Source organism: Rosa rugosa, chromosome 3, assembly GCF_958449725.1.
Source record: "Rosa rugosa chromosome 3, drRosRugo1.1, whole genome shotgun sequence".
Taxonomy (NCBI): domain Eukaryota; kingdom Viridiplantae; phylum Streptophyta; class Magnoliopsida; order Rosales; family Rosaceae; genus Rosa; species Rosa rugosa.
Window position 1 is genome coordinate 22,137,729 of NC_084822.1, and position 26,276 is coordinate 22,164,004.

Below are 26,276 nucleotides of genomic sequence, written 5' to 3' on the forward strand. Positions count from 1 at the left end.
TGAATTTCTCTCTAATCCAATCTTCTAACGGAGCAGTTTCTAAATGCATCCAGAGATCATGGTTTCAAAAGGTCTGCCCCTAATTAGATCCTTGAATAAGGTTGGATCGGATTCTCTGTTTTGTTCACTAAGGAGTTAATAAATCAAAAAAGATTTCGTTCCTACAAAAAAATAAAAAGTAGTGGATACTTTCAGAGTTACCACGTACATGTTTATTATTCTCATTCATGAAAAGAAATATAGGTACAACATTTGACTACTGTTCCTCTGTCTGACCACAACAAATCCTTAATACAGAGAAAAACAACGCACATTATTTTCCCCAATTATTGCACAAATTTACGCTCTACCTGGTTTGTCTAATTCTTGTACAGAAATTCAAAGGTTTGATTCATGAACAGTTAATATGAAAGCGCTTAGGCCTTCTGCTGGATACATTTTACTGTAAGTATGATTGATTTTGACCTTAGTGCAAGTTGACAGTAGAATGATGGATGGCCATCCACGGCTACGGAACAACCCTGCTAGTGCAGATGCAATCTGTTGAATGATTTGATGCAATATTAATCAATAAATCAAACTGTGAGCTTCCCCTCCCCCTATTTTTTTCTTTTTCTTTTTGCTGTGGGTTGGGGGCTAGAACTCATCAAAATAGTGAGAATTCAAGTGATACCCTAGTTTGATTGCATTTGCTGGTACATTGTTCTGAGGCTGAGGCTCAGTTTGATTCTGTGGCTGGCTTAGCTGCAGATGGATGGGTGTATGCAATTGATATCCATTAGTAATGGTAAACGAACGTTCGGAGCTTTCGTTTTCTTCATTCACATTCCTTGCTCCATAGGCCTACGAGAGAAAAGTTTTTAGCCTTTGCCAGAGAAGAAATCAACACTTTCTGTGACATTAATAGTAACATTATGGTCTTGCTCTTAGCCTTTGAAAATGGATAAGGAGGGAAAGAGGAAGGAAAATGATATATATTTTAGAATATACCTTTCTTTGGAGTTCCACATTCTCTTTACCTATGACGTCTAGCTTCTTATACAGTTCTATGTTCTCTTGATGTATGAGATTTCCCTGAAATAAACTCAGAAACAATAAAAAAAAAATAAGCATGGATTAGGCTCCATTAAAATTAATTCATAAAGGAAATGGGATAAATTGAGTCAATTTTATTGGTCAACCTTCTGGCTCAGGTCTTTTATTTCTTCATTTAATATCTGTTCCTGTAGAAAAATAAAGTTGCAAATGATTGTGATACATATGCTAAACATCTAAGGGAGCATGAAAGCTTTAACTAAAATATTAATTGTATAATCGGATATAGCCTTTCATACCTTTTTCAACCGGACACCTTTCAAACTCCTCTCCAGTTTGCTTTCCAGGTTCTGTAGATCTTTGGTGCTCAAACCAGATAGTTCTTCACCCATCAATTGCCTGAATATTACAGAAACATTGTGCAGGTATGCTCTTAAGGTTCTCATACATTAATTAATATCCATTATATCTTTGTCAACTAAACCATCATCTTGAGTTTCATAGGAAACAATTAGCAGTGTGTAATTGATATCTAAAAAGGGTATGTTTATGCATGGACTCTCTTCTTTGTCAAAATTTAAGGGTTTGGGTCACTGTTGATGGTATGGAACTGTTCCAGCTGGTGATGCACAGGTCCACTAATGGTAGTGTGCTTGCTGTTTTTGGATATTTGGAGTTAGAACGCTCAAAAATCAGACAACTTTCCCTCCCTTCCTCAACATATCACTAAAGGCTCAAGTCGTCCCCATAAATTTTTCACCAAAAATAACCTTTACCACTATCTGGTGTTTGTTAATATTCTGAATCGTTAAAGACTCGAGCATTCCACCTTAGAATCAGTACTCATTTTCTAACTCAAACTACCTAGCGTCCAGTGACATAGTTTCCTTAATTAGTCCTACTTCAATTTTTCTACAAGACAATGCCATGAACTGATGCAAACCCTCTGTATGAGCAACATACCACTTCCCCTGCCTCATCCCTATATTTCCTCTTCACAACCAGATCCAGGATCGTCTTTAGGCATTTAGATCTTGAAGCCAGGTGTTCCTAGGAAGGTTTCCTAAATTTTTTTTATCTCTTAGATAGTAGAGCAATCCGTTCAGGATAAACAATGGATCCCATAAGGAACTTTCACTTATGCTTTTCTAACCTATTGAACCGGACAGCAGAAGTAAGATTACAAAAACATACGATAAGCAACCTGGTCGGAACTTTTATTAGTCATTCCAAAAATTTTGTTAGTTCTAATCAAACTCCTAGGTGATGTTGAGTATTCATTATCTAGGCTTTGATGGTTGTACCTGTGGCATTCTTGCAAGTACTGCAATTGTTGTCTCAAGCTTGCTGCCTCCCTTTCCCAAAACTAGCATAAATAGTAAAAAAAAACAAAATTATCTTGTGCAATGTAATATAAGATACAGAAAGATGAACATTATAGGCGTGCATTGGAACACTGTACTTTTGATTATAGTTTAGATGAGTTGGTGGAAAAGAAGTCCAAACATTTACGCAAGAAACAGTACGTACTGAGATGTTGATCAAATTTAATTGGACAAAATACTGTTTACTCCCTATACTTATAGGTTCTCGGTGTTTCAGTCCCTGACGTTTTAATTTCACCTAAAAACTCTCTAAACTCTCTAATTTCACCCAATTGGTCATTGCCGTCAACTTTCCGTCAAAAGCCCTGTCATCTTGCTGACGTGGCATTCTTTTCACGCTAAAATGACTATTTTAACCTCACTGACTAAAAAGAAAATTTTATTATTATTTGTTTTTTACTCTCTCTCTCTCTTTTCTTTTTACCTCTTCTTCCTCTTCCTCCTCTCTGCTCTTCGGCCTTCTCTTCCTCCTCTCAGCTCTATTTTCCGGCCATGCCTAGATGTTGGACTGGTCGGGTTCTCTTCCTCAAGGCGGCGTGAACCGGAGCCCGGTCCTCCTTTCTCCAAAATAGAAACCGCAGCGGCAGGACGAAGCCCGAAAGATTCTCGGGTTCGTGGAAAATTTTCCAATTCCAGCAGATTCGTGGTGTCGGACCTATATCAGAAGTTTTCTCTCGGCGTTAGCAGTGTTTCTATGGTGTTGGTTTGCTGAGATGATGAGCCAAGAGAGAGAATCGAAGAGGATAAGATGTTTGAGTTTTCCGGCGAGTTTCTATGTTTTCCGACGACCTTTGGTTTCAAATCAGGTATCAGAGTTTGTGTACTTATCGAGCTATACCTCTCGGTATAATTGAATTTGAATTTGGTTGAGATTTGGAGAGTTTGATATTTTAGGCAGCGTCGGCCACCGTGTGGCTACTGTGCATGGCATGTAAGAATTAATATGGACTTATCAATGTTCACTATGGACCACAACAACTTAGCTACCTTATTTGCAGAATACGTAATTAGACAATACTTTGATTATTCAAGTTTTATGACCTCTTTATGTATAATCAGTACTGAATACGGTATATATTGTTGATTACTTAATTATAGAGTAATCCTAAATTTGTGTGAAGCTTAAGTTACAGATTCTATATATTTAAGAATCCTTAAGAATGGATCATACATTGGTTTACTTGCATTACAGATTTTAATCTGAGTAAACTGAGTTTTCATGTACAAAGAATAGCTTTTTCATGTACAAAGAATAGCTCCTGTGTTCTGTGAATTGTTGCATTATAATTGCAGGGTGCTGATGCTTAGTTAAGTGTTTGATTTCCTGCAGTTTAATGTGATTAGTCATAGAATGACTGAGTTTAAGGATGACTTGATGATTTTGGCTTGTCTATGTGCACACTTCATAATTACTATATCTGATGCAGTAGCATTCTTGTTGTTTGAGCATTGATAGTCCAAGTGGGAGACTGTAAGAATTAATATGGACATATCAATGTTCACTATGGACCACAACAACTTAGCTACCTTATTTGCAGAATACGTAATTAGACAATGCTTTGATTATTCAAGTTTTATGACCTCTTTATGTATAATCAGTACTGAATACGGTATATATTGTTGATTACTTAATTATAGAGTAATCCTAAATGTACATGAAATAGTTTGACAAAGGCCTACATTAATTAGGACTAAGAATCCTTTATGGGAGGTACCTAGTTCTTGATGCCTATAAAAGTCTTAGATCCCTGCTCTATCAATCACCACGCTATTCATAAGCTTTGCCCCATAAAAGTTTGCATACAGGATTGGATAGAGGAGAAGATCTATCATGACTAGTTCAAGTTGGTATACATGATTTATATTTTGTTCATCGTAGTGTTATGCTTATGTTAATCTAATTATGTTTTGTGTTCTTAGATTGAGTACAATCTTACTTTAGTTTTACATGGCAGTGATTTGGTGGACGGTAAATTTCCATACACATGTTTCAGCTGCTGGACGGTGGTCCACTGATAGCAAGTTCTGATGGCAAGTTCTGGACCTGGGGCGGAGCCTGGGTCAGTTCTGGACCTGGGGTGTCACCCAGTGGCCTACCACCACCTCTACTTGATCCCAATTCCAATCTCAACCCCAATCCAAACCAAACACCCCAAGACGACGATTCCGTCATAACCCAAGTGCTCCAACTCCTCCAACCCAATGAGAAAGACTGGAACTTTGACTAGCTCCACACCCTCCTCTTCTCCAACTCAACCTCTCCTTCACCTCACTCTGTCTTCCACATCACTCGCCACCTCGGCGCTCCGTCAAAAGCCATCAAATTATTCGCAGCGCTTAATGTAAACGCCGCAGCTCTGCTTGTTCAGTCCCTGGCAGTGGCTGGTATGGAGGATGAGGCTGTCATAGTGTTTAATGAACTTCGGGGTTGAAGAACACTCATATTCACAATGGAAGATGGAATTCGATGGAACTGTGTTGTTATCGATTTGTTTGGTCCTCCTTTGTTGATTTCCGACCTTGATGCAGTCCAAAGAACCAATTGAAGTGGTTATTTGAGGAAGAAAGGGAGATGGATCGGATGAGGAGAATGATTGATGAGGCAGAGGTTGGTGGTGGCTGAAGGTTGCAGTGAAGATGAGGATGGAGACTAGAGAGAGGCGAAGAACAAGAGGTAAAAAGAAAAGATATAAAATAAATAATAAATAAATAAAAAGAGTAATTGAGGGTAAAATAGTCATTTTAGCATGAAAAGAGTGTCACGTCAGCAAGATGACGGAGTTTTTAACGGAAAGTTGACGGCAAGGACCAATTTGGTGAAATTGGGGAGTTTAAGGAATTTTTAAGTGAAATTGAAACGTCAGGGACTGAAACATCGAGACCCTATAAGTGTAAGGAGTAAACAGTATTTTGTCCAATTTAATTAGTTGAGTTGGTTTCCTTTTTTTTTGTTATCTACCATGTACCATATTTTGCTTCAATGCTTCTTATTAGAAATCACAAATTCAACACGAAGTTATTATATTCAGGTTAAACCCTCAAGCAAAATCAGTTAAATCACTGTTTATATTCAAATTAAAGCTACCCATCGATGAAGAAAATTACACTAGAATGCGCGGGAAATCAAAGAGAAGCTGAGAAGTTTATCGTATATTAAAGGGAAAAACTCACAAACAGTACCTGAACTTCAAGCCACTAATAACTTTCGTACCTCAAGTTCAAAAAATATCAGATTGGTACCTGAACTTCTGACCCCGACCCAATATCAATACATGGGAACAGTAAAATCGTTAACGGGGTTTTGAAGGGTAAATCTGTCATTTCACTGTTCATCATCTCCAAAACTCTCCCCTCTTTCTCTGCAAACCCAGATTTTTCATTATCTTCTTCATACCTCACACACACAAACCCAAATCGACCAAAGGAGAGGTGAGAGGTGAGAGGAGTTGGTGGTGGATGGGACGGTGGCTATTGAAGAAGTGAAAGGTTGGTTGATAGTGGTGATGAGGTATGAAGAAGAAGAAGAAGAAGAAGAAGAAGAAATCTGGTATTGCAGAGAGAGGGGAGAGTTTTGGAGATGATGAACAGTGAAATGACAGATTTACCCTTCAAAAATTAACTCCGTTAACGATTTTACTGTTCCCATGTATTGATATTGGGTCGGGGTCAGAAGTTCAGGTACCAATCTGATATTTTTTGAACTTGAGGTACGAAAGTTATTAGTGGCCGATATGTCAGGTACTGTTTGTGAGATTTTCCCTATATTAAAATGCTTCCACTTCTACTCATCAGAAAAAGAAGAAAAATAACACTTATTACTTCCCAACCTAACAGTCCACATAAGTGCTAAGGCTACATGCCTCTATAGAGTTACTGTCTTGCTCGTTAGCCCCACTATCTTCTACCCACAAATGATATCTGAAGAGATAAATCCAAGCCACTCCAAACACCACGATGGAAGCTATATGTCCCTACTGATCAAAACTAAAATGTAAGAATGCGGAAGGAGAACTCTTCTCTTATTTGCTACAAAATACACCATTGTGGAGATAAGAATACAAGGACAGTGTCATATGTATGTATCTTTTCTTGGGCCACAAGTGAAATTGGACTTCTAGTAGGAGCTAAACATTTGAATTTTAGTTGCAACCTCCCAGATTTAATTCCACATTTAAGCCCCGGTGATCGATAAGAGTTCTATCTGTAAGGATCACATCCTACTAATAGCTTAAACTTTGGAAACTGTGGTAAATCAACTAAACTTCTCATAGTTGATCGAGGACTTAGAATGTAGATTTTTTGGCCCCTGTGGTTAATTTCCTCTGACTTAGAATGTAGATTTTTTGGCCCTTGCGGTTAATTTCCTCTTCAAATACAAGGAACTCTTGCTACCATGTGGTGGTAACTCAGTTGTAGCATTTCTAATCTCATCATGTGAACTGAAAAAGAATTTTGGTTAAGGCTAAATGCTGATTAATTTTAAGAGGGTAGCTTTCCCTTGCATTGCATTTTAGTTCCAAAATGCTGTAGTTGTATCTCATTTATTTCAATGATGTTCTACTTAGAGATGAAATGATAGTTCTTGGATATTCTTCAAGATCTAACTAACACCGTTTACCAAATAAGCTGCCACTGCTCAACAAAGGACCCAAGCTGAGTTTCCATTCTCATTTCCTGGAGCCCTGAGTTCTTTACTTTCAAGCATTGTGATGTTTGCCACTAGTAATTAAGGTTGAGCTAGTCCATGAATTGTAGTCCTAACTGAAGTATCAATTATGATAGAATTGGTTGTTGATTAATAATTTAAATTGTTTATGCCACTGTCAACTTAGCAACCACTGAGAAAACTTCATATTATGATTAGGATTGGTTGATGATTAATAATTTCAATTGTTTATGCCAGTGTCAATTTTGCAACCATTGAGAAAACTTGATAATATGATTAACACACAACTTGAATCCAAAAGCACCTATTGGTTCTGAGACAAACTAATTCATTTAACAACATATCGTCGTCGCAAGAGAAAATGATAACATTCGGAGTACTAAATGACATATTCTTATGCATCTGCAGATGTTTAGATCTGTGACACCTTCTCAAGTTCAGGTCTTGAATTAAAAATCAGATGTTTACTGAGCAAGAGTAGAGTAAGATGTTCACTATATTAAGTTCCGACATGGTGGGTTTGGATTCTAACAGGTGATGTTGGATTATAAAATTCGAGACATAAAAACTGTGGGCAACTACTCACCATTTATTTATCTAATGAATTTGGATTTTCAGATTGTCTGTGGATGTGGACAACCTGCAGAATGGCATCAGGAGTAATCTTGTGAGTTCAACATGGTTATTTATTATTTTAAGGAAAATTTGTGACAGTGCCACCTAAATTAGTTGAATTTGGATTGTCTAATTGTATTGCAGGGAAATCCGGAAGGCTTAATTTCTAGACTCGTGTTACTCAGGATCCTGCAGGAAACTTGTATGATGAAATTGCGGCAGGTAACTTGCAAGACATTCATTTTAGTTACACAACAGCTGACTTGAGCGACAAGTTACAGAATAGCACTTGAATAAAGCATACTGTAGTAAAAGTTATATTTCTTTTAGGTTTAGGATTGCAGTAGATTAAGCATTTCTATCTCATACCCTGGCATGTAGAAAGGATTTCAATTTTGCACCTTTTGGATAAGCATTGATTGTAGTTGCTCGTCTTTCACCTCCGGTGTATTATTTGCAAATAGGGACCCGAGTAAGTGAAACATTTTGTTTTGCAATGTCCAGTTGCTTAGCTCTGAGGAGAAGGTTATTTGCGGGATCCAATGTGAGCTGTGATATTCCAGCTGATTGTGTGACCTTATCGTTTGAAACGTATAGTTGTTTTGGAGGGACAATGAAGGGTTGGTTCGGGCGGTATGTGTTATAATGGCTGTGTTTTGAGTCATCTAGTTGGAGAGGAAGAAAAGAAGTTTTTAAAATGTAAGGGGGATGAGCTGGATATGTTGTGGGATAAGGTCCGTTTCAGGGCATCGTTATTTTCTTTATTTTAGAAAACATGCCTTCTTCTTTTTTTATTCACTTGGATTGGTATGCAGCAGTTATTTAGTTTTCACTACCTCCATGGATCTGTTCTGGTTGGAATCAAGTTGTGATATTCTAGCACTGCTTCCTTCTGCTTGGTCAAGAGAAACGAACTATTATTCAATGGAATTTTATTGAAGATTCCAACCTTGAACTCATGCATGGTGCCATCCAAAGCTTCAGAACCATCATAATTTCTATTGTAGTTTTGTTCTTGTCTTCTTCAAATGCAAACACATAGGCATTAGCTTAAGAATTAGCCTCATTGCTAGTTGAATGTTATACGTATGATAAGTTTGCACCTCTGTGGCTGCAGCATCTACATTTCCCCGTGTACTCCTTGAAACTCAGGCTTCATCATTAACTCGATCCGCATGTTCATATTAGTAATTGAATCCTTTACGATATCATGCTCGTGTATGTTTGACCTAGACCAGATAATTCTGAATAAAGCATGAAGCCTAGCTATCTAGCTACATTCTTCTTTTGAAAAATGCTCGAGATATATACAGATAGTTCTCTCATCATAGAAAAGTCCAGGCTTGATTGCTAACGCATTTTCTGAAGTAAAATCCCAAAAAGTGCTCCCTTGAGTGACAAATGCAGCCGGGTTGTCCAAATATATAGAAGAGAATCCGTTCCAAAGAAATACCGAATTATTGCAAGTTTTAAGGAATTCTGCTTTTAGACTTCCCTTGAGTGACAAATGCTGCGGGGTTGTCCAAATATATAGAAGAGAATCCGTTCCAAAGAAATACCGAATTATTGCAAGTTCCAAGGAATTCTGTTTTTAGATTTCAACCTAATTAGTAAACTGTGTTGGCATTTGACTCCTATCAAGCTTTATAAAATTAATCTACTTCTTGCATCAGAAATAGGTGTTCTCTCTCCGCTAAGTTCTGAGAAGTTCCTGATCCAAGACTTAAAGTTCTTACAAATTTGTTACCTGAGAAGTATTTCAATGTTTCACCAGGAAGCCTTACTCCCTATCATGGAGTACCATTTTAAGTACACTTAACACTTTGTGGTTTGCTACAAATGGGTCGATGAATATCACAAAGTCAACTAGGTAAATCTCTTCATTGTTTCTTTTCTTTCCTGTGACTTCACATAGTAGATTGTTAGTCAGCATCACAGGAGCGTGCATATCTCTATTTGCTTTGTAGTTCACTTAATTATGTGGTAGCATATTTCTGTCCTCCATGAAATTATATACCACTAACTCTTTCAGCCTGAGTTCCTTCTATAACGTTTGGTAAAAATTTTGTTTAAGCTTTCAATTTCATGTTTTTCAGTCCTTTGGAAATTGTTTGGTTATTATGGCTACCTCAAGGTTTGTTTTTTTTACTTGGCTGCTTTTCCCTATTTGCCCTCGGCAAAATGCTGCTCAAACTAGAAGATAGACCAAAATACAGTACGTCCTTGCTCAAAAGTTTTCAAATAAAATCTGTAGATTAGGATACAAATGATACAAATGGTTTTTTTTTTTTTGGTTGTAGGATAGAAATGGCTACGCCTAGACAAAAAGTCAGCATTGGAAATCATCTCTTATTCCAAAAACTAAGACTATTGAAGGAGGTCTCTAGCCATATATTCCTATGTTTGCTTGTATAAGCTGTCTAAAGAATGTAACTACTGAAATACTATTGAAGAGGGTGTTTTTTCACCACTACTCTAACATAATAGACGATCTGTAGATTGCTCTAATTGAAGAACTAGACTGTAAGTTCACCATAAAATATTTGAAATGAAAGTAATCTAGTAATTGCAGCCAGTAAGAATATGCTTTTCCAAGCTATATTTGACAATATAATACTGTATCGATGCAGGAAAATCTCATCAGAAAGAATTTGAAGTGTTTATCGGGGAATTGTTACCTTGACTTCAGAAGCAGGATTCAACAGTTGGTGATGTTCCTCTTTGAGCTTTTTATAGCGATCAATAACTGATTTCATGCTGATAAGAAGGGTCATAGTTAGTTAACTCCACACGCTACTTTGTACCTAATAATAGTTTAAACTTCCTACTAGTATTTTGGTCATACCATGATTATTCGTAAGGATTTGGCTTCTCTGCTAGAATTATAATTTGCTAGAAAAAAAACTGCAAGGGATGAACTTGAAGTGACTTCTTGATGCTTCTTGATGTGGCATCATCTTGCCCTTAAATCTATATTTAACGGCCGTGAGTAAAATCCAAGCATATTATAGCAAGTCATATTCTAGTAGAGAAGCCGAGTCCTATTAGTAATCACTATCGATCTGCAACTTTTTTTCTGTTTGAAAGTTAGATTGTATTACATAAACCAAAGGAATCGATCAAAATACAAGACGCATAAAAGACCTCAGCAATAAACGGCACATAGCTAGGCCTAGCAATTAAGAGTTTAAGACACATGCAGTAGCAAAAGAAAGTTTTAGGAAGCTAGCATTCTCATCCTCGTAATGTGATGCTGTTAGGAAAAAGCTTTATTCTTTTGGATTGATAGAAGACTTCATCTCCAAATAGTGTTATTGCTGCTAAGTTGGACATATCTCTTACTTGAGTTTCTTTTCATTGTTGTTGTTCTCCTTGCAGTTTAGTTCTTGCTCTTCTGTTGGGATTTTCTTAGCTCTTGTTCTAGGTTTATTTGTCTTGTTCTAAGCTGTTTCTAGCTCTAAACACCAATTCAAGCGCGTCATCATAGATTCATAGCTGTCAGCACGGCTTAATAAAGCTGGAAAACCAAAAGAGAGCGGTAGCCAAGGAAGGGGGGACATAAATATCTGGAAAGAAAGATAGTCCTGGGCTAGAGGATGACGTGAGAGTGACATAGAGCACATGCGACCATCGCATTCAGCCCCACAACCAAAACCATTTGACACTAGTTGGAGAGACCCAAATTCTTATAAAATCATTGGCAATGTCCCTCTTTTCCAATGTGGGATATATCTCACATATCATGCCCTAACCCTATTCTGCGTGGTTCAAAGGAACGTACTCTATCTGTTAGGATACGGGATACCGCAGTGTAGGTCTTAGCTTCTCTTTACTTGCGGAAAGAGGTTTTGCAGGGCATTTGAACTTTCAGAGATAGCTCTCCCTCAACACACCACGTCCTTGTCCCTCTAGTCGTACCTCTCTCAAATAGTGACATAATGTACTATCACTATTGGAACATTTTAATTAATGAATGTCAATATATTCCTCTTAGCATTTTACTATTATACAAATATATTATTTTGTTGAAGGAATATCGATTTAGTGTGCCTTATCAAACTAGGAGTAGCAATAGGAGAGAAGGTTCTAGATTTCTCAATCCTACACGGATTGGTATTCCTTGTAACATTAGAACTAGTACTTTGTAGTCCCTATATATAGGGCTCCTATTCTCAATAATAACACACATCTCTCTCTTCATTCTCTCTCGAATCTATTTTACTTAAACACGTTATCAGCACGAGCTTTAACCACAAACCAAAAACCAAAAACCCAAAAATCTTCTTCATCACCGCAGCTCCTAGCCCACGCTAGCCTCACCTACGCGCCTGCCCCTGCAGCACCTACACGCCACTGCGCACGTATCCCTGCTGCGCCTGCAGCACCACTGCACGTCTGCTGCCCCTGCATCACCAACGCACACCAACTGCATCCTTCTCCTTTCCTGTGCACGTCCGTCTACTTGCAAGCCCCGAAACGTCTAGTTCAGAACCTCAGATCAAAATTCTTTCTTCATCAAAGTTGTTTGTCTCTGTCTCTTCCATCTGACCTTCGAATTTCAGCCTTATCGGAGTTGTTTTGAGACCGGTACACCAATCGAAGTGCAAGCTGTTCAGAAGAGAATCTGTTCCGAATTTCATCAAGTAAGTTTTAAGTTAAAGTTGCCGCTTTTGAAATTTAATTTCATCCTTCTTTTTCTTCGGGGACTTGCAACCTCCCTTCTTCTACATCCCACCTTTCTTATAACGTGGGTTCGATTCTTGAGAAAGCGGAATCGTGGGGATTCACGCAATTAACGAACTAAGAGCGTTCGTAAGACTTCGGACTAAGAACGTCCGTAAGCATCGATTTAACGAACTAAGAGCGTTCGTAAGCTACGGACTAAGAGCGTTCGTGAGCATAGATTTTGACCATTTAAACATCATTGTTTCGGTCTAATCCAAATATTCTTGGAAATCGATTTCTTGGTAGCATTAAGGCTCAGAAATCTTATATTAGTTTTCGTGGAAGCATTGACATCGAAACTAATACGTTCTTGCTTTCCTTTCAGGATGTAAGACTTGAACGAGCTCGATTTTACTCCATTGGATTCTACGGGCACGGGATATTTATTTGCCTACAATCCAAGAGCCCTGTTCTAAAGGAACCGCTCAAGACTCACAAACTGAGATAGAAAATTCCAGGGCATTTACCCTGATGAAGCGCCACATTATGATGGCCCTCCAGTTTGAGTACATGAATGAGGATAACGCTAACAACCTTTGGGTTGCGCCTAGTGAACGTTTTTGGTAACATTCACAACTTTCCGAACATAGAAGCACGATGAAATAGTATCTGCTTCACTAAAACTTTGAAAGAGTTATGAAATATGGTTCGGAGGCTCTCTGCATCATATTATTTATGCATGCTTGTGGAAAAACGCGAAAATAACAAATTGATTGAGAAAACCCTAACATGACCATAGGAGTCATGACGTTGAGGGTATAGGGTTGGACACCATGGCGCCATTTTTGGCCATGATTGCACTATTCCAACGCCATTGGTTCTAGGGACCATATGTATTGTGTCAATACACCTCAATCAAGAGAGCATCCTCTTCATGGTATTTTATGGAGTACCTGATCAATGGTAATATATCGAGCTATAAAAGACTTTAAATCTGGCGATGAAGATAGAATGCCGCAGATTTTTATTTAGAATAGTCTTTTAATTTCCAAGAATTATGTAATGGCAATTATGCCTTAATCAATAAAATGACTTATTGGATTATCTCTTTTCCTCTAGGCGTACTCAATTAAGTATGATGTCTAGAAAAGTAATTGAGATTAGTGGTACTTAAGAGAGCTTTGCTCCACCGACATCTCTCTCTACTTCCCTGGTCATATTTAATTGGAATTACCGAACGAATTGAGTGACTACAATTTGTCTAATGTTTGATTTTACTTTGGATTAGATTATGGTCACGAAACCTTGATGTAATCATTGGCTATTATTAATAAAGTATAGATTTATTTTATCTCATGTCATGGACATATTTTTCGAACTTTATTACTTAAAAGATATAAGAGCCAATGGTTTTCATGTGGAAACACATTGTGAGAATGGACAAGAGTTCCTTTGCATCACCTCTAATGACTACGGACATAAAAGAGTCTTAGAGAAACTTATGTGTCGCTCTAGTGGGTTGTATGCAACCACTATTCGAGTAATTGAATCCAATCATGTTATGAGAGATCATTCTGACACATATAGGCTTTGGCACGACCGTTTGGGACATCCAGGTTGTGATATGATGATCCGTATATTAAAGACTTCACACGGACATCCATTTTTCAGAACGAAAAGCAGTAAAACTCGGTTTTTGGACACTGAAGGAGCCCCTGCGCCTCACGGCGCCGTTCACCCCCAAATCCGGCCATCCTTGGCCGGCGCCGCCATCCCCCTGCGGCCTCAGGGTGGCATTGACGCCACCAAGGCTCCTTTGTCTCCAAAATTTACTTCTAAAGTCCATTGTGACTTCATGGCTCAACCAAAATCCTCATTGGTTGTTTCTAAAGCCCATCATTCGTTCTGCAAAGCCTGCTCTTTAGCAAAGTTAGGATCGAGACCATCTTATGCAAAGGACACCAAAGAAAATATACCATTCTTGCAAAGAATCCAAGGTGATATTTGTGGACCTATTCAACCACCATGCGGACCATTTAGATATTTTATGGTGTTGGTTGATGCATCGACACGCTGGTCACATGTCATGCTATTGTCCACTACGAACGCTGCATTTGTTAAACTCCTAGCACAAATTATTAAGTTAAGGGCTCACCACCCTGATCATCCTATTAAGTCTAAGGTTAGACAATGCTGGGGAGTTTACATCAAAAACGTTTGATGATTATTGCATGTCCATTGGGATTGAAGTTGAACATCCAGTTCCTCATGTTCACACCCAAAATGGTCTCGCATAAGCCGCCATTAAACGACTACAAATGGTCGCTAGGGCATTGGTAATGCGCACCAATCTTCCTATTTCTGCTTGGGGCTATGCAATATTGCATGCAGCCGTGCTTATTAGTCTGAGGCCCACTGCCACTCAACCCTTTTCTGCGTCCCAGATGGTGATTGGGTATGAGCCTAATGTCTCACACTTACGCATATTTGGGTGTGCAGTTTCTGTGCCAATTGCGCCACCACAGCGCACCAAAATGGGTCCTCAAAGACGATTAGGCATTTATGTTGGATATGATTCTCCAACGATTATCCGCTACATAGAACCCTTGACAGGCGATCTCTTTACCGCTAGATTTGTGGATTGTCACTTCGATGAGACAGTCTTCCCGTCGTTAGGGGGAGATAAGAACATCAATGTTCAACAGGAACGACAGGAATTGTCGTGGTCTGTCCCCACTCTGTCTCATCTTGATCCCCGAACCGCACAGTCCGAAATTGAAGTGCGGAGAATTCTCGATCTTCAGAACGTAGCAGAATCGATGCCTGATGCGTTTTCTGATATCGCTAAAGTGACGAGATCACACATACCTGCTGCAAACGTGCCTGCAAGGATTGATGTCCCTAAAACTAGAGGACATGACGCCAACTCAAGAGGATATGAGCATGGCGCCAACGTCCCCTCTCACAGTGATGGTGACGTTTTGGCTAGGCCCATGGCTCCTGCCAGGAAGCGCGGGAGGCCTATAGGTTCGATGGATTCTCGCCCAAGAAAGAAAGCGAGTTTGGCACAAAATAATCCATTAATCATCGATGTGAATAATCCATCTCATGAGAATATTCCGGATTATGGTTGTGTCCAAGAGACATCATTGGGGGACGCTCCAATGTCAGAACCAACTCCAGAGAATAGAGAGATCTCCATAAATTACACTAGTGTACATGAGATGATGGATAGAAATTCTATGGCGATTCATGATGCATTTGCATATCATATTGCAAAAGGAATTATAGAATATGATGATATCGAACCTCGCTCTGTTGAAGAATGTCAACGAAGAGCAGATTGGCCTAAATGGAAAGATGCGATCCAGGTTGAATTGGATTCACTAACAAAGAGACAGGTATTTAGGCCTGTAACGCAGACACCCCCAAGTGTAAAGCCTGTTGGCCATAAATGGGTCTTTGTTAGAAAGCGTAATGAGAAAAATGAGGTGGTAAGTTATAAAGTCCGCCTTGTGGCGCAAGGTTTCTCACAACGCCCTGGAATCGACTACGAGGAGACATATTCTCCCGTAATGTACGTTATAACGTTCCGCTACCTTGTCAGTTTGGTAGTTTCAGAAAAACTTGACATGCAGCTTATGGATGTGGTTACAGCATATCTCTATGGGGATCTAGATTCAGAGATATATATGAAGGTTCCAGATGGACTTCAAATACCCAAATCAAGTGGCTCTAAACCACGGAGCGCGTTTTCAATAAGATTAAAACGCTCACTATATGGATTAAAACAATCCGGACGGATGTGGTATAACCGTCTAAGTGACTACTTGATTGGGAAGGGATATATTAACAATGAAATATGCCCATGCGTGTTCATTAAAAGAACAAGTTTCGGATTTGCAATCGTAGCAGTTTATGTCGATGACATGAACCTAATTGGATCTCTAGATGAGTTGAAGGAAACTGCTAATTTCTTGAAATCCGAATTTGAGATGAAAGATCTTGGGAAAACACGGTTTTGTCTCGGTTTAGAACTCGAGCACCGTAGTGATGGGATTTTGATCCATCAGTCTGCATATACTCAGAAAATTCTAAGGCGCTTTAATGAAGATAAAGCAAAGCCTGCGAGTACTCCCATGATCGGCCGTAGTCTTGAGCCCGGAAAAGATCCATTTCGTCCAAGGGATGAGGACGAAGAACCCTTAGAGGCCGAAGTGCCCTATTTGAGTGCAATAGGCGCATTATTGTACTTAGCTCAATGCACAAGACCAGACATCTCTTTTGCAGTGAACTTGTTAGCTCGACATAGCTCTGCGCCAACACGCCGCCATTGGATTGGTGTAAAGACAATCTTTCGATACCTAGGAGGTACGATTGATATGGGCCTATTTCATCCCTACAGAGAGAAGAGGAATGACGGAAGAATGGGATCGGACCCCATTAGGCATGGAGCCACCGTCCACCACGACAAAGTGGCCGGCCATATTGCCGCCAACGCCGCCACCAACACCAAGGGTGGCCGGCCTCACCCTATTCCCCTCCATCAAAACGACAACAATGTTTTGATGGGTTTTGCTGATGCAGGGTACCTCTCTGACCCTCACAAAGGTCGCTCCCAAACTGGTTATGTCTTTACCATGGGAAGCACTGCGATATCTTGGAGGTCTACGAAACAGACCCTTGTTGCTACTTCCTCGAATCATGCAGAGATTATTGCTCTACATGAAGCCGTTCGTGAATGTATATGGCTAAGGTCTGTGATTCGACATATTCAAGGAAGTTGTGGTTTGAAGTCTACCACAGATGAACCTACATGCATTTATGAGGATAATGCAGCTTGTATTGAACAAATGAAGTTAGGTTTCATCAAGGGCGACAACACCAAGCATATATCGCCCAAGTTCTTTTATAATCAGCAACAACAATCACTTCTAAAGATTGAAGTGAATCAAATCCGATCAGAGGATAATGTAGCAGACTTATTCACTAAGTCGTTACCTAAATCCACCTTCGAGAAACATGTAAAGAGCATCGGATTGAGAAAGTTATCCAAACTCCCACGATTGTAGCAATCAGGGGGAGATATCGACATCAGGGGGAGTTATGATGTCTACATGTTCGATCTCGAAGAGTGAATGACGTGTTGTGCTCTTTTTGTCCTTCGACCAGGGTTATTTTTATCCCACAGGGTTTTTGTTACCTGGCAAGGTTTTTAACGAGGCAACGGATGAAGCGTCACCACCAAGTTTGAAGCGGCACAAGGGGGAGTGTTGAAGGAATATCGATTTAGTGTGCCTTATCAAACTAGGAGTAGCAATAGGAGAGAAGGTTCTAGATTTCCCAATCCTACACGGATTGGTATTCCTTGTAACATTAGAACTAGTACTTTGTAATCCCTATATATAGGGCTCCTATTCTCAATAATAACACACATCTCTCTCTTCATTCTCTCTCGAATCTATTTTACTTAAACATATTTATTATTTTATCCTTCAATTTTATATTTGGGTGGGTATATAATGATTAAGTTTTTCATTACATACACCTATTTATTAGCATAAACTGACACTACAAACCCTAAGAACATGCTATTAATTTTATGACAGATGGAGTCAATTTCTATCATTGATAACAGAAAGCAAAATAGAAAAGAATACAGCGGCCGGGTTCGGGGGATAGGAAAAACAAAGATGTTCATAAGCAAAATCAAATAGCACCACAATCAAATGTAAAGTGAAGAAAACACCATGCCAATAATCAAAGTTCAAAGAAAAATCAAAGAAGCTAGCTTTGAAGAAGATATGCAGAGACTATTACACTTAGCCTTAGTCTAGGTCACACTAGAAGACGTTAACGACCCCAAGTGCCACTTGGGGTACGCTCTTATGTGTTTTAGGATGGATTTCACTAATTATTATATATGCCCCGCACAAACAAACTTAGCTTCCAGATCGGCTAGACCTCAAGATGAAGCTTTCTTAGAATATGCAAGGGATTTGTAGAGGAGATTACTCTACAATGTGCTCTTCTTCAATTATGTCAAGACGTACATTCCACATTTCGATATGCCAACACTAGAATTAGTTGTTGATGCACTAACTGAAAGATCATATTCGAACTATTGCCCCTCCGAAGGAATAATGTTCACATCAATGTTTCGATTGAGACTGTTTCCATCAAGTGCAGAATAACTGCTCCAAGGAATGACTAATGGGGTCAAAACATCCTCAGGTGCATAGGGAACATCAACATTAGGATTTGTTGGAGCCTCAATCACAGTGGATCACCATTAACAACATTGACAGAATCAATGCCAATGAAAATCGAGGCACTGTTTCTTCATAAGCTATAACAGTAGCAATCTCCTGAAATCGATCAATTATCTCTGGCTATAAATTTTTAATTGGAAACAAAAAAAATCAAAAGAAAAAAACCTAAAAAGTGTGGTGCTTGCTTAGGGTTTCTTCTAGCGTTTGCATTTTGTGGCTTTTTGCATCCAGCTAGCTCTTTGATATGGTGACAATATGAATGAGAATGTCTATAGTATAACATGGAAGCTGGCGTTGGCGTATTCTTTTGTGGTGTATTTGGTGTTGCCAGGAGAGGATTTTGTCTCTTCTACCAACTTCTTGGATTGGTGGGCTTTGTCATGGAAGTTTTTTGTTAATGGGTTCATGAGTCATATGGGGGAATGTGTGATCTTCCGGTAGTGGTGCGGTACAGTTTCAACATCAGAAATCTGGTCATTTCCTGATGCTCCTAGGAAATGGGATGGAATTCTTGACATTGGCCCTTGGTACTCCAACAAGCAAATCATTTTTGTGGCTGCCTACGATAATCTCTCTCAATATGTTTCCCCTACTGTTATTAAGCAAAGTTTTAAGGGCATCTCCAATAGACTACTTATTTCAAAATAATTTTTTTTTTTAAAAGACAGGCAAGGGGAGTTGGAGTAGTGATTCTCCCACCCATATTACTATTATTTAGAATTTAACTAAATTTAAAGATAAAATTCTACTCCAACACAATACCTAAACAAATTAATGTTAAATTTAACTTTTGCTCAGGAGGAAGAATTTAACTATGAATTCGAGTCATTCTAAAAAAAATATATATATATATATATATATATATATATATATATATATAACTCAAACTCTCCTACATTTAAATTAATTTAACTTGGGATTTTGCTGAACTTACTCTCAAAAACTTGCTATCTATATTTCACTTTAGCTAACATAGCTAATAAAAATAGCTATTTTGTTAGCTATTACTGTTAGAGATGCTCTAAGGACAAAAGTTCAACTCTAGATATCTCTGAGGTTGATGTGATTTATATGAAGAAGAAGAAAAAACGAGGTGAGAAATATTCTCTGGCTCTGAGGGACTATATTTCACTTTACCTAACATTGCTAATAAAAATAATTATGACTGTTGGAGATGCTTTGTGGATAAAAGTTCATCTCTAGATATCTCTCTGAGGTTGATGTGATTTATAAGAGAAAGAAAAGATGCCGGTAGTACTCCCTGGCTCTTCAAAAATAATTTTAGGGAACACAGTATTAAGTCTTGAGTTCCCCTTTGTTTTTTTGTTTCTAGAGCATGTTCTTTCTGTTATCCACGGATTTGTGACTGGTTATTGAAGATGAAATGATGTAGGTAGCCAGTGGCAGATCCATAAATTTTTCTCAGGTAAGGCAGGACCCAAAGCATCATCAAACGACACATACAAAAAAAAAAATTCATATTTTGTTGTCTCTTAATTTTATATTGTTGTGTTCTGAGTTATTTAATTTAGGTTATAGAACACACATAGCAAAGAAAAAAAAAGAAGAAAACTTATTGGATTGTGAATTGGTCAATGTCAAGGATCACATGCAATAGTCACAAAAATCAACAGAACTTGAAATTTATATGAAAATACTATTAAATTAATCTGAATTATATGAGTTTTGAATAGGTTCTATATTCTTGTAACTTACAGTAAACTTGTGAAGGAAGACTCAATTGATCAATTGAAGAACAAAATAAGAGCTTTCAAATTTTCAATCTTTAGTTGCTAAACGAATTCAATGAATAGTAATAGAGAGAGCTGTAAGTTCTTCGGTATAATTGGAATTTGGGAGAACAATTGTTTTTGATCTGATGGAAGAAGTCGAAGAACAATTACACAATTGTATAAGTCACAGACGTCCACGACTCCATGTCCTATTTGAACTATGCGTTAGTTTTTTTTTTCCCTCATATTTGGTTATGAAACGACGTCGTTTTGGCCTCTCATTATTATTAAATGAAAAGCTCAAAACGAAGTCGTTTTGAGTTGCTATCAAAAAAAAAAAAAAAACGCTTGGAGCTCTGGGGAATTCAAACTGGTTTTGCCCTATTTCAGCCATTTTTACATACCTTGCCTTCAACCAACCTATATAATCCAAGGTAAACAAAAAAAAACGAGTCTAGGCAAGTGCCTAATCTCCCCCTTATATGAATCCGCCCCTGTAGGTAGCTAGTGACTTTTAGCAAACATTACAGAAACAAACAAAAATAAAAAGCAATTGCGCTCTGAACCAAGATCGTGAGAATCATGTTATACGAAGTCTCACTCACATAAGAGAAAAATATTTGGGCCGAATGAGTCTCGACCACAAATTTTAAATCTAATAGTTAAGACATACTCAATAGTTAAGTCTTTATTTTTTTATAATTTTTGGAGAGCAGATCAGAGATTTGAACTTGAGACTTCATTTACCATTAGAAATATCATTAGAGAAATTAGTAAGGCCAATCAAGTTCATTAATTAAGGTGTATATAGGTAATGTGCGGGGAAGATTCTTGGTATTTATAATAAGGACTATGAATCTAAAAGTAACTTCAGCTAGCACTTTTGAATAAAGCTTAATATGTTTAAGATTTGTTGATTCCTTCAAACTCATCCCGTAAGTGAGCACTTTTTATTTATATCATTTAAATATTCTGTTTTTGAAAAAAAAAATTAAGAATACTATTAAATGAAGCTACAAAAAACAATTGTAAAAGCATCTCCAACAACTTTCCCATAAAATCACTATTACTGTATAGGGACTCAAAAAAATAAAATCACTATAATTATAATTTTTTATCCATAATTTCAACAGCTTATTTATCATATTTTTCACAATTTATTATTCACAACAAAAATTTAAAATTATTTTTTAAATCTGAAAAAAATATAATCAAATAATTAATGATGAAAATTTATATAATTAGAAGAAAGAAGAGAGAAAAGAGTAAATAATGATTCCATATAATTTTAGAGCTTGTTGTATAGAGAATTTATTGGAGCAAAAGAAATGCATATGTTCTCCTTAAATAGAGAAAAAAAATGTTATAGGGAATCTATTGGAGATACTCTAAGTATTTGTGCATGGGTCTCGTATTTATTTATGTTTGTTTTATCTCCACCCCTACCCACTTCATTTCACTTAATGGATTGTGTTGTGTCAAGGTATAAAATATGTCAAAATTCACACAATTAATAAATGTGTCGGAAAATTCAAACTCATACCCAACCCATTTATTAAACGAGTTACCCGACTTAACATGCATAACTCATTTAGTAAAATAGTTGTGCCCATATAAATAATACTTGACCTAACTCATTTATGGCTATAAAATGCACAACATGCATATGACTTCGATTCACAAGAATTTGTCCCTAAACATTTATGCAGTGCTGCTCACCTAATTTACATTTTTAAAGGATTGTGAGAAACAAGTCTCTACACTCAATCTCACTCATCCAATGATGCCAATGAGATTCAAACTTATGATCTCCATGTTGTTGGTTATTTAGAATAACCTACAAACCACAACTCACTGGCAAACAAATATCAAATTAAAAGTAATGGACTCTAGATATGCCACGTGGCTAAAAGACTTAAAAGATAAATTATTAAGTTAAATATATTTGCAAAGGATCGTGTATGGTACATTAATGAACCAATACATCAAGTAGACTAGTTTCATATAGAGGTAGATTAGCTCGATACAGAGGTAGACTAATTTGAGATCAAGTCAAGCTAGTCTACTTATTCATGGAGTCAGTGTACCTTTATATCAGATCTAGTCTACTTGATGTATTGGTACATTAATGTACTGTAGAATTTTCCTATTTGTAAAGTAAGTTATAATACGTGGAAAATGTCTCATAGATATTGTATTTTTTGTAATATTTTACTATTTTGACAACAAATGTTACTAAATTGGCGACACATGTAGTAAGTAAGAAAAAAATTGTCACTCAGGTAAAACAGAGCTGCTTACTTAACAGGCAATTTTTTAAGGGACTGTAAGAGATAAGTGGATCTGACGGTAAAGAATAAATATACAGTTTTAAATTGTTATAATTATTTCATTTGAATTTAATACATGTGGTGGAGATCTACTCGTCCCTCACTATTGCTTAAAATTATCTCTTCAGTGAGCACGATTGTAGCATAAAATATATTTAAAAAAATTATTAAAAAAAAAAAACAAGAAGACGAAATTGCTCGATCTCAAAATCAAGCCTCTCTCTCCTTCTATCACTGAGAATATCTGATTGAACATTACCTAAGAGATAGTTTTTAGGGACTGTGAAGGAAAAGTGGATCTGACAACAAAGAATAATTTACAGTTTTAAGTTGTTATAATTTATGTCTTTGAATTTAATACATATGGTTGAGATCTAATTATCCCTCACAGTCCCTAACTGTCTTTTTGGTGAGCACGACTGCAGGTTATAATATTTATTTAAAAAATTATTTTAAAAAAAAACAAGAAGAAATTGCTCGATCTCAAAATCAAACCTATCTCTCCTTTCATCACTGAGAATATCCGATTGAACATTACCATGCCGAATTAAAACTTTCTTCGTTTTTGTAGAGATTTGAAACATGACATACATGTTTGTATTATAAGAAAACTCACTTGACAATATTACTGATGAATTAACTGATAGTTGAGTTCAGTGTTCCAAACAACATATCAGCATCTTTTGCAATCAATATTTTTACTCTCACAACCATCCCTCCCTCCCTCCCTTTCCAATAAAGACAACATGCTGTGATATTGATCAATAAGATATCATCGATAATTTAAGAGTGACTTGGGGTACATGCAAGCAACCCTCGATCTTCATTAGACATTACTGATTACCACTTTGCCATTTCAAACAACCACCTTGATGCAAGAACCTATGCATAGTTGAAGCCTATGGTGCGTGCACTGTGAAAGCATACCATATACATACATTTTCCATATGTGTGTGTCTGTGTGTGTGTGTGTGTGTGTGTGTATCTATACTATTATTAAGAGAAGAGACTTTGTTAGCTAAAATAGAAAAATGTACCAAAATGACCCTAAAATATTAAAAAAACTATACAACTCATAAAATAGATAGGGGTGATATAGTCAAATTATAAAATAAACAGAAAATATATAAAAAAAAAAAAAGGTGAAAATGAGAAACAAATAATCAAACTACCCACCCCACTTCTATAATTCCATGAAAAACTACCCACTCTGTAAATAACTTCTCACTCCCTATTAAAAAAAAATTCAATTTTCACACACATAGTGTGTGGGGCCACCTAGTATATATATATATATACTAGCCTTTTTCATACATGTTCTGCATATGTAATAGTTTTTCTTTTTAAAATAAAAAAAATAAATGAAATAAAACAGTTATTGCAGAGAGAAAAATAGTGAGAGAGAAAAGTGGGGGTTGTAGGTTAATTTCTTTTTAATTTTATTAACAAAATCTATTTTATAATTATCATATTTACCCTTGTGATTTAATTAATTCTCAAAGTTTATTAATATTCTAGGGTCAATTCTGTCAAAATTGTAGATTTTGGATATCAAAGCCTCTTCTCTTAATATATACTAGTTTGCAATCACATGCTCTGCATGTGTAAGAAAAATTTTAATTGTAAAAAAAAAAAAAAAAAAAAAAGTTATCTGCAAAAGAAAATAGATTCAATGGGTAGTTATTGCAGAGAGAAAATAGTGGGAGAGAAAAGTGGAGGTTGTGAGATAATTTCTTTTCAATTTTCTTGATAAAATTTATTTTATAATTGTCCTATTTACCATTGTGATTTAATTTATTGTCAAAGTTTTTTAATATTTCAGAGTTAAATCTGTCAAAATTTTCAGTTTTAGCTAACAAAGCCTCTTCTCTTAATAATAACTAGACTCCAAACACACCCTATGGGTGTGAGTAATTATGTGGGAAGTTATTCCACATAATGTGGAGAAAATTGCTGCACATATTTTATTTTTGATTTTTTTTTGTTAAATTTCTTTTGTTTTTCTTTTATTTGTGAATTGACCATTTTGTCTTTCTCAAATATTTCAGTTCAAATGTTTTTTAATATTTAAGGGATATTTTGGTAAATTTTTTCTGTTTTGGCTGACAAACTCTCTTATCTTAATATTAGTATAGATATAGATATATATTTTATCCAGAGCGGAGCTCCGTTTTGAAATTACGTGTGAAGTTCGAGTTTTCGGTCGCTTTTTGGTCGCATATCCACATCTCAACCGTTCTGTTTTTAGGTACTACTGTATAGATCATCTCTGCAAATTTTTAGCAAAATTGATTATCGTTAAGGTATCTAACTCGCTTAAACCAACGGACGGACTGAATCTGTCAACCTGAACCGTACTAGCTTTAAAGCAGTTATCAATGCCTTAACGATCATCAATCTGGCTGAAAATTTGCAGAGATGATCTATACACTAGTACTTAAAAACTGAACGGTCGAGATGTGGATATGCGACCGAAAAGTGACCCAAAACTATATAACTTTCTAATTTCTATACCTACACCGGACTATACATAGACAAGAAAACAAACAAAATAGCTAGAAAATAAGTCTCCACCCCATATCATCTTTAAGAATGCATTATCAACCCAATCTATAATGCATGAAATTAACTTTCCAGCATCCAGTTAAACCTTTCAAGTTTGTCTATCAGAACCAAACTCACATGCCAACATTATTCAGGTTTGCCCTTGACTAGTGCAATAGTGATCAGTCCACTAGCTGACCTAAATATCCTATGCTAGAAGATACAAATATATAGATCAGAAAATATAATTCAACTACTAAACCTCCATTGATCAACTAATGAAGTTAAGATGGTCAGACAAACATATAGGATATTAAGTAGCTAGTTCCATCAACAAACTGAAGTCAATAAATAAAATTATGCAATATTTTAGAGAGTGAGAGAAAGAGAGATCTAACCTAGTGCTAGCATAATCATAGAGCCTGCCGGTGCTGGAGAAGATGATCAATCCAACCTCAGCATCACAAAGGACTGAAAGCTCCTTAGCCTTCTTCAGCAGCCCATTTCTTCGCTTGGAAAACGTCACTTGTCTGCTCGTCGAATTGTCAATCCTTCGGATCACAATCTTGCCTCTCCCCATCTTTACCGCAATCTCTCTCTTTGATTTCTGTGCTAGATCGGTGTATAAAACTTCAGGCAAGTTTTTAACTTTACCCAGTCAAAACCAGAGACAAAGCACCCGAAAAAAAAAACCCAGAAACAGAAGAACAATACATATGAAGCAAAAAGAAAACAAAATCAGATCAGAGGAAGATTAACCGAGAACACCCAAAAAGAATAAACTGGATCATAATCAATTAGCCCAGAAAAGAAGTTTTCGTTTTCTTTTTAGTTTTCTCAATTAAGCAAGGTATAGAAAAGAAGAACTTACGAGTTTGGAAACTAGCTGAGCAGCTCCTCTTTCTTTCCTTTTCCCCAGATGTACCTATAATATTTCATGCTCTATATGGAAAGCCCCAGGTCGATTAGCAATACCCTATTATTTAAGGAAACATTGGGGGACCATGCGTTTGAAACCACTAGTGGTTTAA

The 26,276-nt window shown here is 37.0% G+C and overlaps 1 protein-coding gene across 5 annotated transcripts; it reads right to left on the reverse strand.

The window, feature by feature from the left end:
* Nucleotides 1–300: 300 nt before the first annotated feature.
* Nucleotides 301–26,193, reverse strand: LOC133735444 (MADS-box transcription factor ANR1-like). 5 transcript variants are annotated; one of them, XM_062162849.1, is made up of 9 exons: nucleotides 26,117–26,193; nucleotides 25,644–25,893; nucleotides 10,380–10,458; nucleotides 2,340–2,401; nucleotides 1,335–1,434; nucleotides 1,182–1,223; nucleotides 991–1,074; nucleotides 674–843; nucleotides 301–521 (listed from the first exon to the last, which is right to left on the reverse strand). In XM_062162849.1, the coding sequence occupies exons 2-9, from the start codon at nucleotides 25,823–25,825 to the stop codon at nucleotides 509–511; spliced, it is 732 nt and encodes a 243-aa protein (XP_062018833.1). In that variant the 5' UTR covers nucleotides 25,826–25,893; nucleotides 26,117–26,193; the 3' UTR covers nucleotides 301–508. The 5 variants fall into 5 exon arrangements, with proteins under 5 accessions (XP_062018833.1, XP_062018830.1, XP_062018831.1 ...); XM_062162846.1 differs by having other exon boundaries at nucleotides 301–540; XM_062162847.1 differs by having other exon boundaries at nucleotides 301–540; nucleotides 25,644–25,852; nucleotides 26,117–26,182.
* Between the last annotated feature and the right edge of the window lie 83 nt (nucleotides 26,194–26,276).